The sequence below is a fragment of the Chelonia mydas genome, chromosome 20 (assembly GCF_015237465.2).
Source record: "Chelonia mydas isolate rCheMyd1 chromosome 20, rCheMyd1.pri.v2, whole genome shotgun sequence".
Taxonomy (NCBI): Eukaryota; Metazoa; Chordata; order Testudines; family Cheloniidae; genus Chelonia; species Chelonia mydas.
In genome coordinates this window covers 14,913,756-14,930,019 of record NC_051260.2, presented here as the reverse complement: position 1 = coordinate 14,930,019, position 16,264 = coordinate 14,913,756, and the positions used below count along the sequence as shown (strand labels likewise).

The 16,264-nt window shown below is 57.5% G+C and overlaps 1 protein-coding gene across 1 annotated transcript; it reads right to left on the bottom strand.

The window, feature by feature from the left end:
- Nucleotides 1-1,561: 1,561 nt before the first annotated feature.
- Nucleotides 1,562-12,885, bottom strand: TUBB4A (tubulin beta 4A class IVa). The gene is made up of 4 exons (XM_037887988.2): nt 12,619-12,885; nt 6,387-6,495; nt 5,517-5,627; nt 1,562-3,233 (listed from the first exon to the last, which is right to left on the bottom strand). The coding sequence occupies exons 1-4, from the start codon at nt 12,673-12,675 to the stop codon at nt 2,176-2,178; spliced, it is 1,335 nt and encodes a 444-aa protein (XP_037743916.1). The 5' UTR covers nt 12,676-12,885; the 3' UTR covers nt 1,562-2,175.
- Between the last annotated feature and the right edge of the window lie 3,379 nt (nt 12,886-16,264).

The following is a 16,264-nucleotide window of genomic DNA, read 5'->3' as shown; positions in this document are numbered from 1 at the left end:
GGCTGCTGCATGAGCAGCTTTGCCAGCTCTTGTTTCTTTAAGGGCGAGGGGGCTCAGGAGATAATTGGAGGGGAGTGAAAGCCAGGAGGGGGCATTTCAGAGTGCAGCGCCCAGGCCTCGCTGAGCTGTAAGGGAGACATGGGCCCTGGCAAGCCCAGTCTGGGGCTGCCTATAGAAAGCCCAGCTTTGCATCACCCCCGTGGGAGGAAGGGCAATGGGGGAAAAAAAAAAAAAATCAGTGCAACTCCCCAGCCAGAATGGGCAAGGGAGGGAAACTGGCCCTACAGGCCGGACTTGATTGGAGCCTTAGCAGGGACCTCCAGCCCCATTTTAAAGCCCACCCCAGAGCTGAGCCCAAACCCAATCCAGGAGCTTCAAGCCCTTTGCAGACATGACCCTGGTACCTGCCTCAGCCCCACCACTGCCTCCTGGGTCTTGCGCTCCCTTGCCAGAGGCCTGGGGGGTTGGCGTGGCAGCAGCGGTGTGCCCGCCCTTGCCTTGCTGCACGGCCCAAGGGGCTGCGACACGGTGGGAGACCAGAGACGGCCCGCCCCAGCTGGACTGCTGAGCTGCCCCCTACATGCAATAACCCCAGCCTCTCCAGCACAGAGAGCTTGACCCCACCCCAGCTGGCCTCTTCGCCAGTTTCGTTGCCCATGGCTAGTGGCAGCAGCCTCTGAGGCTGCAGGGAGGATGAGCAGGATTCTGGAGCCATGAGCAACATTGGGTGCCATGTGGCCACCCTAACCCAGCCTTCTGCACCCCCATGCCAGTGGGGCTCCACCATGACCATGGGGGTGGGGGTCCCCTGGAGCCTGCAAGACAGGTCAGTTCCCTGCTCTACCAGACTCCACATGACCTTGACCCATACTCCATCCACCTGTAATACGGTGATAGCTTCAGAGCACCCATGGGTGCTCTTTGGCCCCCCATTATGATGGTATTGAAGCACCTAAGAGAACATGGTCTAGCTGTTAAGGCTGCAGCATGAATATGTCTACTAGGAACAGGGACCATGACCCAGAGTTTGGGCAACTAGGCGGAAGGGGAGTTGGACTTGAGCCCGCAGCCTTGGTTCCATCAACCTCCCACCCTACAGAACGGAGGCTCATGGAGTTAACTGGAGCCCAGACTTTAAGGGGAGACATGACCATTATCCATAGAGGCAGGTGGAAATTGGCTTTCCCATCCCATGGCACAGCAGGAGGAAAATCAAGACCTTTGAGGTTTTCTCCACCTCCCCCCCACCCCTCCCACACAAAAAAGAGCCACTCCAGAAGAGTAATAGCTTGGTGCCCTCTTGCCCACATCTCTGGGGAGCGCGCGCTACCCACTAGGATCTCTTGAAGATCTTGATATGGACAATCAGCATATTCCAACCAAAAATGGAAGCCCAAACCTTCCCCACCACCTGTGGGTATTTATGGATGGATAGGATCACAGCACTTATCAATAGCATTCTGATAGAATAAGGGCCCCCCCCCACACCCCCCCCCCAAGCATCCTGTAGTGTGCCCATTTGTGGCTGATCTTTGTGAGAAAGAGACCAGCACGCTTGCACTTTAATATTATTCAATATTTTATTGTGGAAACATACACAGACAAACTGTTTTGAAAGCAGAAAGATCTTGGAGGGGGTTTGGGGGGGATTAGGGAGGATTGCCACCCTGGAGATCAATTCCTTACCCTGCCCCTTTCCACAAAACCCTCCCCCCCCATGAGTTCCATGATCCTCTAGTTTTATTTTAAGCCCAGCACAAAAACAACAACAAACAAAAAAGAGCAAGTGACGAGTTAGTGCATACTCATCTCTGGAAAGAAAGAGAAATCACATGACTGTACATGACATGAAGACAGAATTCACTGCAGGAGAGCTGTGTTTCTGGAGGGCGAGATGCGGTGGATGAAAAGGGAAGAGACTGACAGTTTTACCTAGACCTATTACCACTTGCTGCCAATTCCCGAACAAGGCCGACAAACCCTCCCACTACTACACAGACACCTTGAACTTCCCCAACCTACCAGTAGGGGGCAGGGTTTGCACCAAGCTCTTATCGGTTTCTCGCTGGGTGGAGAACGTTCAAGCCTATGCCAGCAGGGGCAACGTGGTCCATTGGTTTGGTAGGACTGGTGGGCACAAGGTGCGTGTGTCGGGGACAGAGGGAACGGGAAGGTCTATGCCATTTCTTCCTCTGCCTCCTCTTCGAACTCGCCTTCCTCAGCCGTGGCATCCTGGTACTGCTGGTATTCGGAGACCAGGTCATTCATGTTGCTCTCCGCCTCGGTGAACTCCATCTCGTCCATGCCCTCGCCGGTGTACCAGTGGAGGAAAGCCTTGCGGCGGAACATGGCGGTGAACTGCTCCGAGATGCGCTTGAAGAGCTCCTGGATGGCCGTGCTGTTGCCAATGAAGGTGGCGGCCATCTTGAGCCCGCGGGGCGGGATGTCGCACACGGCCGTCTTGACGTTGTTGGGGATCCACTCCACGAAGTAGCTGCTGTTCTTATTCTGCACGTTCAGCATCTGCTCGTCCACCTCCTTCATGGACATGCGGCCGCGGAAGACGGCCGCCACCGTCAGGTAGCGCCCGTGGCGGGGGTCACAGGCCGCCATCATGTTCTTGGCGTCAAACATCTGCTGGGTCAGCTCCGGCACGGTCAAGGCCCGGTACTGCTGGCTGCCGCGGCTGGTCAAGGGGGCAAAGCCGGGCATGAAGAAGTGGAGGCGAGGGAAGGGCACCATGTTGACGGCCAGTTTGCGGAGGTCAGCGTTGAGCTGCCCGGGGAAACGGAGGCAGGTGGTGACGCCGCTCATGGTGGCAGAGACCAGGTGGTTGAGGTCGCCGTAGGTGGGGGTGGTGAGCTTGAGGGTGCGGAAGCAGATGTCGTACAGGGCCTCGTTGTCGATGCAGTAGGTCTCGTCCGTGTTCTCCACCAGCTGGTGGACGGACAGGGTGGCGTTGTAGGGCTCCACCACCGTGTCCGAGACCTTGGGCGACGGCACCACGCTGAAGGTGTTCATGATGCGGTCGGGGTACTCCTCCCGGATCTTGCTGATCAGCAGCGTGCCCATGCCCGAGCCGGTGCCGCCGCCCAGCGAGTGGGTCAGCTGGAAGCCCTGCAGGCAGTCGCAGCTCTCCGCCTCCTTCCTCACCACATCCAGCACCGAGTCCACCAGCTCGGCCCCCTCCGTGTAGTGCCCCTTGGCCCAGTTGTTACCAGCTCCGCTCTGACCTAGGCGGCAAGGAAGGTGGGGAATCATAGAATATCAGGGTCGGAAGGGACCTCAGGAGGTCATCTAGTCCAACCCCCTGCTCAAAGCAGGGCCAATCCCCAATTAAATCCCCAATTAAATCAACTGGAGAGGGGTCCAGTTCCATTCCAGGAGCACTAAGGGTTGCATGGCTTGGGGGGGGGGGAGGGGGGGGGAGATGGGAGTTTCCACCCTCTACCAAGCCAACCCTTGATTGAGGGTTGGACATGGTCTCCGTTGAAGGCCTGTGTGTTGAGTTGAGCAGATCTCAGCCTTGGGGGCTCCATGGATGATCCCAGGGCTGAGTTCCACCAAACTCAACACATGGGCCCCCTGGACAGTTCATTGTGTGCACACAGCTGCCAGACACAACCAGCCCTTTCAGCAGGATGGGGCAGAGGACCAAGGAGACTAGATTGCCCATGACAGGACAGGAAGGAAGCACACAGGCTGGCGGGGAGCCAGGGGACAACACCCCCACCTGGTGCTGCAGCCTCACAACTGTGCAATAACTTCTCCAGCCAAGACTGGCTCTGGTGTGGCCCAATTCAGACAGCGCCAAGCACCCACCCGCTGGAGCTCCAGCCCCTTCACGGTGCCACAAAGGTTGGGCCTGCTGAAAGAGGGCCGAAGTTTGACACTGCCCACTTTCCGAGACTTCAGCTTCTTAGCCCCATCCCCTGCTCAGAAGCCTGGACATGTCACTGGAGAGCCTGGGGTAACCCTGCAGCTTTCAGATCCTGCACCATCTGGTCCGACATGGGATCCAGACACTGGCAAAAATCCATAGTTGAATGAATCAGCCAATGCCTTGGGGCTCTCCAATTCCTTCCTGAAGATGCAGACGGTGTAGGTGGGGGTTGTTAATTAAAGTGCCTTGCCCAGTAATTAAAAGCAATTCACACATGCTCTGAGCTTCTTCAGCAAGTTCTACTCCACCCAGATTGCTTTTGAGAGATTTCCTCCCCAGAAAAGACAGTCAGTTTTCTGAGAACTCTGGAGTCTTGGCTTCTCCCTTCCCCTAGCCACTGCTCTCACCACTAGGCCACACCGCTGGCCAGAACCAGCACAGGAGCCCAAGGGGTCAAGTTGGAGAGGGACAGTGGGGTGGTACCCCAAACCCCACCCATAACCCAAGCCCCACCTTTCCTAACCATCTCATTGTCACCCCTTCTTGGTGGGGACAGGGAATGCAGGGACAGAAGCCATCACCCACCAGCTGGGAGAAAACAGGCTGACCTGGGAATAGACTGGCCCTCCACAGGCCCTGCCCCTCCCGCCTTGTGGGGGGTGTGACAAAGTGGGAATGTTCTTAATGTTTTCTCTGAATACTGTGTGGGTGCCTCAGTTTCCCCTATGCAGTTCTTAAGTATCTAGGTGGTGGGATAATGGTGTGTGATTGTTGCAGAGCCCTAGGGGGCCATTGTGATGGTGTCTGCACAGAGAATGGCCGACACCCTGTCTCCTGATGGCCTGGGCCCCTCCTCTGCAAAGCTGCCAACTGAAGGTGTTGGAGAACAAAGATCAGGTGGCCTCCTGGCCCGTGAAAGAGACAAAGGCCAGAGGAGGGGCAGGAGAGTTTCAGTTTGGAACTGGCTGTGGAAATGGAGGGAGGCCCAGATGGGGCTCTGGCCTCCCTGCCCCCCAAGACAGACTTGACTGAGGGGGCCTGGTCTCTGTACCCACAAGCTCTGTTTTAGACCATGTCCCTGTCGTCTAATAAACCTTCTGTTTTACTGGCTGGCTGAGAGTCACGTCTGACTGCGGAGTTGGGGGGCAGGGCCCTCCGGCTTCCCCAGGACCCCGCCTGGGCGGACTCGCTGGGGGAAGCGCACGGAGGGGCAGGGGATGCTGAATGCTCCGAGGTCAGACCCAGGAAGATGGAAGCCGTGTGAGCTTCTTGCCCTGGAGACACAGTCTGCTCAGAAAGAGGAGGCTCCCCCAAAGTCCTGACTGGCTTCATATGGAGCAGTTTCAGAGCATCGCCCGGGGACTCCGTGACGGCGGGGGGCGGGGGGAAGTCAGTCTCCTCCATGGGTAGCTTGTGGGGTCATGATCATTAACCTACCCTCTAGGGATTCCCCTTGTCCCTGAAACACAGGTCCCACTGAGAGGGGACCCCCTGCCAAGTGGTGGCAAAACTAGCCAATTACAGACGGAGCTATTTGGGGAAGAAACTTGCAGGGCACCTCAGCTGTTCCTGCATTGCTGGGGACCCCCACCCACCCCCCGAGACCCCAGCAACTCAGTGCTGCCCACCTTACCGAAGACAAAGTTGTCAGGCCTGAAGATCTGCCCAAAAGGACCAGATCGGACCGAGTCCATGGTCCCAGGTTCCAGGTCCACCAGGACTGCCCTGGGCACGTACTTCCCACCTTGGGGAGAGAGAGATCAGATGCTTTCAGGAGGCCGGGTTTTGTCATCACAGGTTGTGTCACCCATCTGCCCTGGGAGCTTCTAGCTGGCGGGTGGGGCCAAGCACCGAGTTCACCTCAGTAGGCCTGAGACCAAGGTGTGTGCATTGCAGGGGTGGTTCCTCTCCTCCCGCAAGCAATGGATTGCTACAGATGTAGCCAGAGCAGCTGCTGAGCCCTCTCCCCCCACCACACTCTCTCCCCTGGCCCCACAAACTCTCCACTGACGGCAGGTGCTGCCAGCAATTTGCTTCTCACTTTGCAAGTATCGCTGTGCGTCAGAGGCTCTCATAGCGCACCAGGAAGGAGCATTCAGCCTCGTATCCACCCCCACAAAACCTGGGCACTCGCTATTTGAGAGGAGAGGAAATGAAGCACTTGAGTGATCTGACAAGAGCTCATAGCAGGGGAGAGAACCCAGGATTCCTGCTTCCCAGTCCCCTGCGGTGACCACTGGACTGCACTCGCCTCCCAGAGCTGGGTATAGGACCCAGGAGTTCTGACTCCCTGGTCCTGTGTTCCACCCACTAGGGTGCACTCCCAACCAGGCCACTTCCCTCCCAGCATGACATTAAAAAAGGAACTAGCCACAAAGCTTTAAGCACCCTCCGGGAAGTTGCATGTTAATAGGGGAGATCCCTCTAGACCCACTAGTCACAGACAGGCTGCGGTTAGAGACCCCCGCCCCCACAATTCCACCCACCCCTCCGGACTCTGTACCTGAAGCCTCATTGTAATACACGTTGATCCTCTCCAGCTGCAGGTCACTGTCTCCATGGTAGGTACCGGTGGGGTCTATGCCATGCTCATCACTGATGACTTCCCAAAACTGCAGGAGAGGGTGGAGGAAGGGGTTAAAAGAAATCACATAATCAAACCCTTCCACGAGCAATTGCAGACTGGATCTAGCCTGGCACCAGGGCTGGCTGCAGAGAAACCCACCCAAGCTTATGCAACACTAACCTGCCACATGAGAGATGTATTCCTTCCTGACCGCTAGCTGGTGACTGGAAGGTGCCCTGAAGCATGATCATTAAACCTGCTCTAGCCAGGTCTGCCTCAGCTTGATAGCTGTTGCAGCAGCCCCCCTCCTCTGTGAGAAGGTGCAACTAGATACCTGCCATATCATCCCCTTCTCCCCCCACCCGCTGAGTTATTAGCATCTGCCTGCCTCAGATCCTTTTAGGAAAACTGATCGAATACCTGGGTCTGTGGTGCCTTCATTGTAAGGAGCATATTGTATTTGCTTTCAGTGGTCTCTGCACCTCAGTCAGGGAGATGGGAGTGTAATTTATTTATCAAGCTGTCATCATAGCTAGGCTAACTGCAGGTGGCATTTGCACCAGTTACAGGGACACTGGCGGTATTATCTGTCACTTTCCACAAGCTGGGTTAGTACTTCACTCAGAACCGGCTTGCTGGGGGAGACTGGGGGGGAAACGGGGGTGGGGTGGAGAAACTGGCTTACCCCATTTCCCCAGGATAAGTGTCTGGCTTTTTTAAAATTCCAGAAGTACTAAAGACCTCAAACCCAAGAAAATCGGGGCTCCAACTGGGCTAGGGTCTGTACGTACACACACACACACACACACACACACACAGAGAGAGAGAGAGAGAGAGTCCCTGCCTCAAATGCTTACAAGGTAGAATAGGCACGGCAGAGAAAGGCTTATCTCCCTTATAGACAGATGGGGAAACTGAGGCAGAGAACGATTAAGGGCCATGTTTTCAAGGGAGTTTAGAACTAGATTTTCAAGGGCTCTGCTCCCATCTAGGGTGCTTAAAATCCAGATTGTCAGGAGAATTTACCGCCCATCACGACTGGGTTTGAGAGCTCAGATGTGAACTGAAGCCAGGTCTCTTTCATCCCAGCCCACATGGAGCCATCGGGAGGGATGCGAGACTGTCAGAGCTGGTACATTTCAGGAAATCTCTGGAAGGTTGTTTGCAAGCGCACTCCCCAGGGCGGGGTCCTTGTGATTTGATCAGTCGTGGAACAGCAACCCTGGAAGTGTTGGTCTAACGTACAGTTGGGTGCTTGGGTTAAGTGCCTGTGAACCCAGGGGAATTTGCAGGGTAATGGGACATCCCGCAAACCAGGGCAACAGATGGCACTGGTGTCACTCTCAAGCACCACATGGCCATTCGGGCCCTCCTGGAAGGTACAAGGCCCCCTTTTGTGGGATCAGCTTAAAGGACAGCAGTTTTCAACTGGCTGAGCCCCCACCTACAATAAGGGGATCAATCCACCTTCACTCGCAGGCAGAACTGGGGAGGGGGTGGAGCACCCAGGACGGAGCCCTGGCTCCCCCGCTTCTCTCACCACTAGAATACCCCACTTCAAGAATCCAGGAGTCCAACTCCCAGTCCCAGTCTCTAGCCATGAAACCCAGCTTCCTCCCCGTTAGGAGAGAACCCAGGAATCGGGATTCGCAGCCCTGCCCCCTTCTCTAGCTCCCCTCCCAGAGCCAGGAATAGAACCCAGCCACCCCTTCCCCCCCGCAACCCTAGCCACAGACCCCACACTCTTCTCCCAGAGGCGGGGGCTAGAACCCAGGAGTCCTGCCTCCCTGCTGCCCCTTACCGTCACAGACAATCAGGTCTGTATCTGGCAGGGGGGAAGAGAGAGAGAGAGAGAAGACGGAATTGCAACATTCAGGTCAAAAGAAATCAGCACGGATCGAACACCAGTCTATTGTCCAGCAGGAGATTTACACACACACACACCCACCCCCCGCCCCCCAGCTGGCACCCGCCCAGCAATCCCTCCCTGCCATTCTGCAGCATGGCTCTAAAATGGAGCCGCAAGCCCTCGCCTCTTTCAATCTCACCACTATGCTGCAGCAGGTTCTATTTATACCCGGTGCTGGCGACATGGGAGGAAGTGGGGGTGGGTGGCAAGGAATCTGCTAAGGCAGAACCTGGGGGACAGCAAAGAAGCAGACCCCCCGCCCCCACACACCCCTTAAAAAAAACCCCAGGACAGCAGGCACCCACTCCCCTCCTCTGCCTGGTCTTCGTGCTGTCACTTACCCCTCTGCTCCCACCACCACATGCTACAGGAAGGGGTGCCCTCCCTTGCCAGCACCCCTAGATCCAGGAATAGAACCCAGGCATCCTTCCCTCCACCCCCCAGGCACTAGACCCCATACTGGAGTGGAGGCTAGAACCCAGGAGGGATGGGGATGAAGATCAGGGGTAGGGGTGTCCCTCTTCTAAAATCTGAAGCACGGGATAGGGGGAAATTGTAGACTGCAAGTCTCCCCTCTTGCTGGGCTAATATTTCAGGGGTCTCAGATCCAGGCTGGCTGCAACTGGGGTGTGAGGAGGCAGCAGCGCCCTTCCCTAGAATTGGGGGTTGGATCCCAACTGGCCAGAATTGGGGCACATTTTTGGGGGCCAAGTATGCAACAAAAATATGTGGAGGGAGCTATTCTGGTGCCTGGCTTCACCCCTCAATTTCAGGGGTTCCGTTCCCTGCTGGTGTACAGGGCTGGGAAGGAGAATTGGTATCTTGGGGGGGGGTGTTTGCCGGCAACCGGCCTCCGCAGGAGGAACTGAACCCCTAAAAACAAGGGGTGAAACAAGCCATTGAGCTTGTTTCAGACTCCCTCCAGGGGACAGCCCCCCCCATCCAGATTCCACTGAACACCCCTCCCCCCACCAACACCAGCAGGGATCCAAAAATAACCCCCCATCCCCATGCAGATTCCTCCACCCTGCACCAGCCCTGGCCTGACAGGTTTGGCTTTTTAAAGAGACAGGCCATTGAAAGAGGGCGGGGGAGGGGCAGCGCCAGCCCTCTTTGCGGAGGGGCCTGTACACCGCAGGGGCACTTTAAATCCGAGCTTTGTTCTGTCTGCAGGAGGCATGTGGGAACATGAGCCTTGATCCCATTACCAGGCGGGGCCAGGCTTCCCATAGCCACACAGGGCAGAATCCCCCCCCCCCCCACACACACAAATACACATCAGCCACCCCCATGCAACATGGCTGGGTGTCTTTTTCCCGGTTTTGGTTAAAAGCCTTCAGATCCCGGGGTGGGCAGATGTTTGGGGAAGTGCAAGCTGAGTGGGCTGGATCTGCATCCCCAAAGCAATCGGAGTGGGCTGGATCTGCATCCCCAAAGCCATCCTAGCAACACCCACGGGCAGCCTTAGCCAGGCGAGGGTGGGGGGGAGAAGAGGGGGAGGACGGGGAAAAACACCGCAGGCAAGCAGGGCTGCCAGGGACTTTTAGACTGACCCTGTAGACCAAGTGTCTATTAGGAGAACGGGGGCGATCCTAGGACACGTCCCCCCAGTGCAGATGGAGCAGCCGGACACCCCAGCCCCCCGCGCCCCATTGCCAGCGGCCCCACCCGAAGGAGAGGCAACGTGGCCCGCATCAGGATGCGCCCCACTTCCACTGGGAGCAGGGCAAGTCCGCCCCACCTGGTGACTTGGCATGATGCTCTGGGCCTGCCCCCGCAACCTATTGGCATGAGCCAACGCCGCCCAGCCTCTGGCCAAGCCACCAGGCCATCCCCGCACAAGGCCTTGCTAGACAGATCAAGAAACTCCGGGCCGAGGCCAACCACGGTTCTGAGTGCCTGGGAGAACTCCCTGTTTGAGGCTGTCACCAGCCCACAGCAGCCTTGTAGGGCCAGATCTGCCCTCTCCAACCAGTGCTCCAGGCTCCCAGCTCTTTGGCCTTAGTCCCATGGACTCCACGCTCTGGAATCCCTCCCCGGGCAGGGGAAGCTGCCCTTTCAGCTAGGCCACGACTGGTGAATTACTCTGGTTCTGAGATTTTTTTTTCTCCGCCTCCCCCGTAACAAAGGATTTACAATGCTGACGCAATGCCAGGCAGGCGAGGTACCAGCTCAGCCGATAAGGCCCCCCCCAAGTGCATGCCGGGGATAAGGCCCCCGCCTTAAGTGAACGTGCAGCTTCTGGATCAGTCATGCAACTACGGCAGCATCAGGCAGGGAGCGAACCAACTCCCAGCACTCAGTGCCTTTGAGGAGAGGAGATTCATCGCTGACTAGGGCTGGGAGGGGCTCTCCCACCCCTGTTTGCTCCCCAATGCTCACAACTTTACACCCTCAGCTCCCACCCGCAAACCAGCAGCACCCTGACCTGCCAGACGCCCTGGGGACGTCACCATACCAGAGCTGGCAAGATTCCCCCAGGGTGGCTCCAGCACTGGAGGCCAACAAGCCACTCTGCTCCCCACCACAGCTCGGCATTTTGATCCAAGGTGCCCCCGGGCTTGGCGTGCCAGGGGATCTGGCTTCCATTTGGGCAGCCAGAGGCAATGGTGGGAGGACCGCAGGGATTTAATACCCCAGCTGGAGGACGTTGAGAGAGACAAGTGGACGAGGACTCCAACCTAGACAGGGGCTAACGGGCTGGAGTGGAGTCCATTTAACAGGTGCAACCGGCAATAAAGCCAAGCTCCTGATCAGAGACAGCCACGCCAGGCCTTTCAGATTCACTTCGCGGAGAGAGAGAGACCTGGTACAGGTTTGGTGCTTTGCCATCGCAGCCCCTGTCCGCTCCAGCATGGGGCGATTGGTCCAATAAAGAGAAATGGGCCTTTCTGCCAACATGTGCAGCGACTGGTGGGGGGGGGGGGGAAGCTGCCATATGCTGTCTAGCATCAGACTGTACGGGTCAGGGGAGATCTGGCAGGGGAGGCTCGGGCCAGAGCTGCATCCCTGTTTCTGCCCCCTCCGGGATGGGTGGGTCGCTCAGGCATTTGAGAGGAGCAGCTTTCCCAAGGGAAAGGCTCTGCATTATTCCCGCATTGCTCAGATCTCTTTCCCCGCCTGGCAGCTGGGCCGGCACATCCCTGCCCGTCTGGCCAGGAATCTCCCTGCCACCCGATCCTGCGCCCCATTCCTGCCGGGCAGTGACTAATTCACAGCTCTCTGGTGAGTCACCGGCTGGGTGCAGGAAGAGCCGGACAGACAGATCCGGGGCCCTCTCCGCTCCAGACCCGTCATGCAAGCTTGGCTTCTCCATCTGCAGCAGGGGAAGCCATGTTCATCCCCGGCCTCATGCCACTGCAAGAGACCCACCCTGCCCCGCTGCCCCTGCCATGGGGCAAACCGAGGGGGAAGCGCGCGGCTATTTTAAGAGGCTAGAGGGCCAGCAAAAAGCCAGGTCAAGGCTCCCACCTCTCCCCACAGGCGCTCCCTGCAACGGGCAGATTTCCCCGAAGGGAGCCATTGTGAGTGTGCGCAGGGCCGCCTCTCCACCCAGCCCCACTCATGCGGCACTGGCAGATTTCTTCCCCCCCCCGCCCCGCCCCCTGTTCCACGGATCTTCTCCTGCAGCGGGGGGGACACGCTGCATTTTCGTCCTGGGTGGGTGGGGAAGGGCTGCTCCCCTGGCTATCTCACCCTTTTATTTCAGCCCGCCCCGTGGATCCGCCGCTATTTCAGGGACAGGGGGGCTGGGAACCGGCCCTTCTGCCCACCCCACCCCACCCCTCACTGCAGCAAACAGCTGCTCGGCGTGTCCTTCTCCAGGCAGGCGGGATCGGGGCACAGAAAGGACTTGGGGTGGGCAAGCGGGGGGGGTACCCCAGCCAGACCCGGGGGGGTACCCCAGCCAGACCCCGCCCCCCCCCCCACACCGGGCACAGAACTACTAGCTGCCCGATCAGGTTACCAGCCCCCGCCCCCCACGCAAGCGCCTGGTAAGGGGTCTCCCCAATCAGCAGGGCACTGACAGCGGTGGGGGTCGCACTGGGCTAGGGACCCTGGCAAGGAAAGACAAACCCAAGGATAAAGGGGGTGACCCAAAGCCTTTACCCGCCCCACCAGGGGCCGGGCTGAGATCCTGCGGACCCCCCGCTTCCCACCACCCCAGCTCCCACCACCGGGTCCCGATCCCCAGCGGCCTTCATGCCCCCACCCCCAGGGCCCCTCCCTACACCCCCTTTGGCCCGGCCCCGCCCTGACCTTGGCTCCGATCTGGTTGCCGCATTGCCCGGCCTGGAGGTGCACGATCTCCCGCATGGTCTCGCTCTGGCTGCGGCTCTTCCCTTAAGCCTTCCGCGGCCTCGCATGCGCCTTTAAATGGAGCCCGGGGGAGACGGGGAGGGGCGGGCCAGCGAGAGCCGCTGTGCAATTTGCGCATGAGCGAGAGCTGTCCGGCCTCCCCGCGCGTGTTACACCTCGCTGCGCGCGCCCATGGCTGCACCCCAGCTCCAGTGCGCTCCGGAGCCCCTCTCCGTGCAGCGCGCGCGCCCATGGCTGCACCCCGGCTGCTTCCCCCCCCCCCAACTCAACTGGCCTGCGGCACCTTCCCCCCCCCCACCGCAAATTCTCCATACCCTCAACTTGAGCACCGCCTGCATCCCCTCTCTGTGCACCCTGCACCCCCATCTCAGTACCCCATGCCCCCCGCTTCAGCACCCCCGCCCCCCAATAAGCCCATGCACTCTGCATCCCCAGCCTGTGCTCACCCAAGACTCCCCCCGCACCCCCAGAAGAAAGACGTGCTCTGCTTGCCGCACAGATGACTGGGGGGTTTATTAAGGTTTTCCTGGGGATTTAGTGAAGGAGGGCGGGGGTCTGCGGTGCGAGGGGGAAGACAGGTGGAAAAAAGTGGCAGAGCTCCTATAAGGCTGAGCTGGAAAACAGGGTGCAGCAGGGGTGCCAAGCAGGAAAGATGGGGGGCTCTAGGGTAACAGACCAGGCTGGGGCACGGGGGAAGTAGGCCAAAAGTACCAGGTTTCCCTGAGTACTGTTCTCTGGAGGGAAGCGATACGTCCCAGGGGAACAGCCCAAGCGCTGGGCCTGGATGTATCCTGCCCCTGTGAGCGAGCAGCACCCTGCCCGCGAGGCCATTCTTGTGCACCAGGGAGTGCTGATGACCCCGCTCCTTCACCGTTAGCGTTGCCAGGTAGATCAGACCAGGAAGGGGCCCATCTAGGCCAGTTGCTCCAGGTTAGGGAATAGGTTCGTCTACATCAGCCTCACCTGTGTGGGGGAGAGGAACTGGTGCCCCTTCGAGGAGAAAGGCCACAGATCCTATTCCCAGCCCCCCTGAGCCAGCCAGTCCCGTCCCCTGCCCAGAATCTAGATCAGAGCCGGTGCCCCCTACAGGGGAAAGGCCCCAGATCCCATTCTCCTCCCCCTGAGCCAGCCAGCTAGCCAGTCCCCCCAGCCTGGGGCTGGAGCTGAGCCAGGGGAAGGCCTCTCATGTCTTTATGTGGATGGAAATGAAAGGCTAAACCACACAGCTCCAGATGATTACTGCTGTACTCCAGCGCCATCCTCTGGCTTGTGGCTACAGAGGAGCCCTCGCTCTGAGTGTTAAATTGTGGGAGCTTCCCCGCTTGATTACCCTGCACACCACAAGCTGAAGCCTCAGATAACACAGCAGAGTGACGGCGTAGGTTAAAACCAGACCACTACGGCAGCAGTGAAATTGCTACGTGCCCTTGCGGCTCCGAGGGTACCAGCTGTGACAGTCTGTACCCCTATGTTCACCCCTTTCATAGACAGGTGATGAATGTTGTACAAAGTATGCCTGGTGAGGTACCATCTGGAAACTCATAATTTGCTGATCATTATTGTATGGATGGAATATGTGTGGCAGCTTTGGGTGTAAAGATATAGAGTTCCACTGTAGGATACTTCTGAGGCCATGTCTACACTGACAAGTTTCCAGTGACACAGCTGTACCGTGTAGCTGTGTTATGCCGATGGGAGAGAGCGCTCTCCCACTGACATCATACATCCAGCTCGACGAGTGGCCGTAGCTCTGTTGGTCGGAGAGCGTCTCTCGCCGACATCGGGCTGTGCACCCGAGCCCTTATGCCGGCAAAACTTATGTCACTCAGGGGTGTGGGTTTTTTCACAAGCTTGAGCGAAAAAAGTTTTAAGTGCTGGTGTAGACGTGGCCTAAGACAGGTTCCAAGCAAGGACAAACCAGTTCCCCAGCGACAAAAGCTAGCCCAGGCCTCAGCCTGGTGTCAGTGAAATCAAATGGACCATCACCTAGTTAAGTGGCCATTCTTTGGCAGGAAAGAGGGTGTGAGCAGAAAAATCTACATCTGGACAAAGAAACAGCGGGGAGTTCCCCTCCACTCAGGCCTTTTGTCTCAGGAACCCCAGCTGGAGGTGTTTCTCGAGAAGGCTTTAAGAGGAGAAAGCAATTGGCCCAAATGATCTCTTTCCTTTTCTCTTTACCAATGGTGTAGACAACACTTGATGAAGAAAAGAAGGGGCACTGGACTGGGGGAGATCTTGGCTGAAAGATTCAGCCAGTTTGAGTAAAGCTGTTGTAACTGACAGAGAGAGTTCTTTGCTTTGCATTCACGTTGCTTGTTAAGTTTGGTGTTAGCTGTGTTTTACCTTTTATCTCTTTGTAACCGATTCTGACTTCTATGCCTCATTGCTTGTAATCACTTAAAATTCATCTCTCTGTAGTCAATACATTTGCTTTGCTGTGTTATCTAAACCAGTGTGTTGGGATTGAAGTGTTTTGGGGAAACTTCATTTGGGATAACAGGATTTGTGAATGTCATTTTCTGTTGACAGATGATAGGTTTTATATGAGCTCGTGTTGTCCCGGAGGGTGCAAGGTGCAATTTCTGGGGGAAAGTCTGGGCCGGGGAATTTGCTGGTGTGGCTCTGCTGTGTAATTCACGAGTGGCTGGCTCGAGGACTCAGCTGGGAGTGATTTAAATGGTGGTGGCTGGCTGTGAGCAGACTAGGAGTGATCGCTCTTGTAAAAGGTGTCAGAGTGGTAGCCGTGTTAGTCTGTATCAGCAAAAAGAACGAGGAGTCCTTGTGGCACCTTAGAGACTAACAAATTTATGTGGGCATAAGCTTTCGTGGGCTAAACCCCACTTCATCGGATGCATGCAGTGGAAAATAGAGTAGGAAGATATAGATACACACAGAGAACATGAAAAAATGGATGTTGCCATACCAAGTATAATGTCACAGCCATTAGCACCTGCTCTAAGAGCCAGAGTGGCTGGGTTCAGCCCTGCCCGGGGGCAATGGAGCATGACCCTGTGTGGGGGCTTGTGGGAGGGGGACCCAGGTTCGGGCAGGATGCAACAGGTGGTGAGAGCAGGGCAGCGGGGGACTGAGGGTTACCAGCCCCGGCTCTGAGCGTCCTGGAGGCCCTTCCTGCTGCCCTTGTCACCGGCTCTGGCCTACTTCTCTCCCTGGAGATCTCTCTCACACAGGAGTGTTCGGGGCGGGTTCCCCAGTCAGCCTCCCTCCCCCAGTGGCTCTAGTGGGGGTGCCCAGCAGGAGCTAGGTGGGGGGAGTTATTTCTGGTTCTATCCACAAGAATCTGGGATTGGTTTGGGAAGACCCAGAGGGGCTGGGATGGGGGGAGGGAGGTGGGTGACAATCCCCTCCCAGTGTTTGGAAGAGGTTGCAGATCTGATGCTGTGGATGCCTTAGCCACCCCTCTTCCCCCAGACCTGTGGGTCACATGAATCAGGACAGGCTGCATTTGCAAAGCTGCTTGGATGCGACATGAGTGCCGGTTCTGCGGGGCCCTCACCAGGGCTGCACTGCCCCCTGCTGGGCACCCCTCAGCTGAGCCCTGCTGCATTCGTTCCACCTCTGGCTCAGG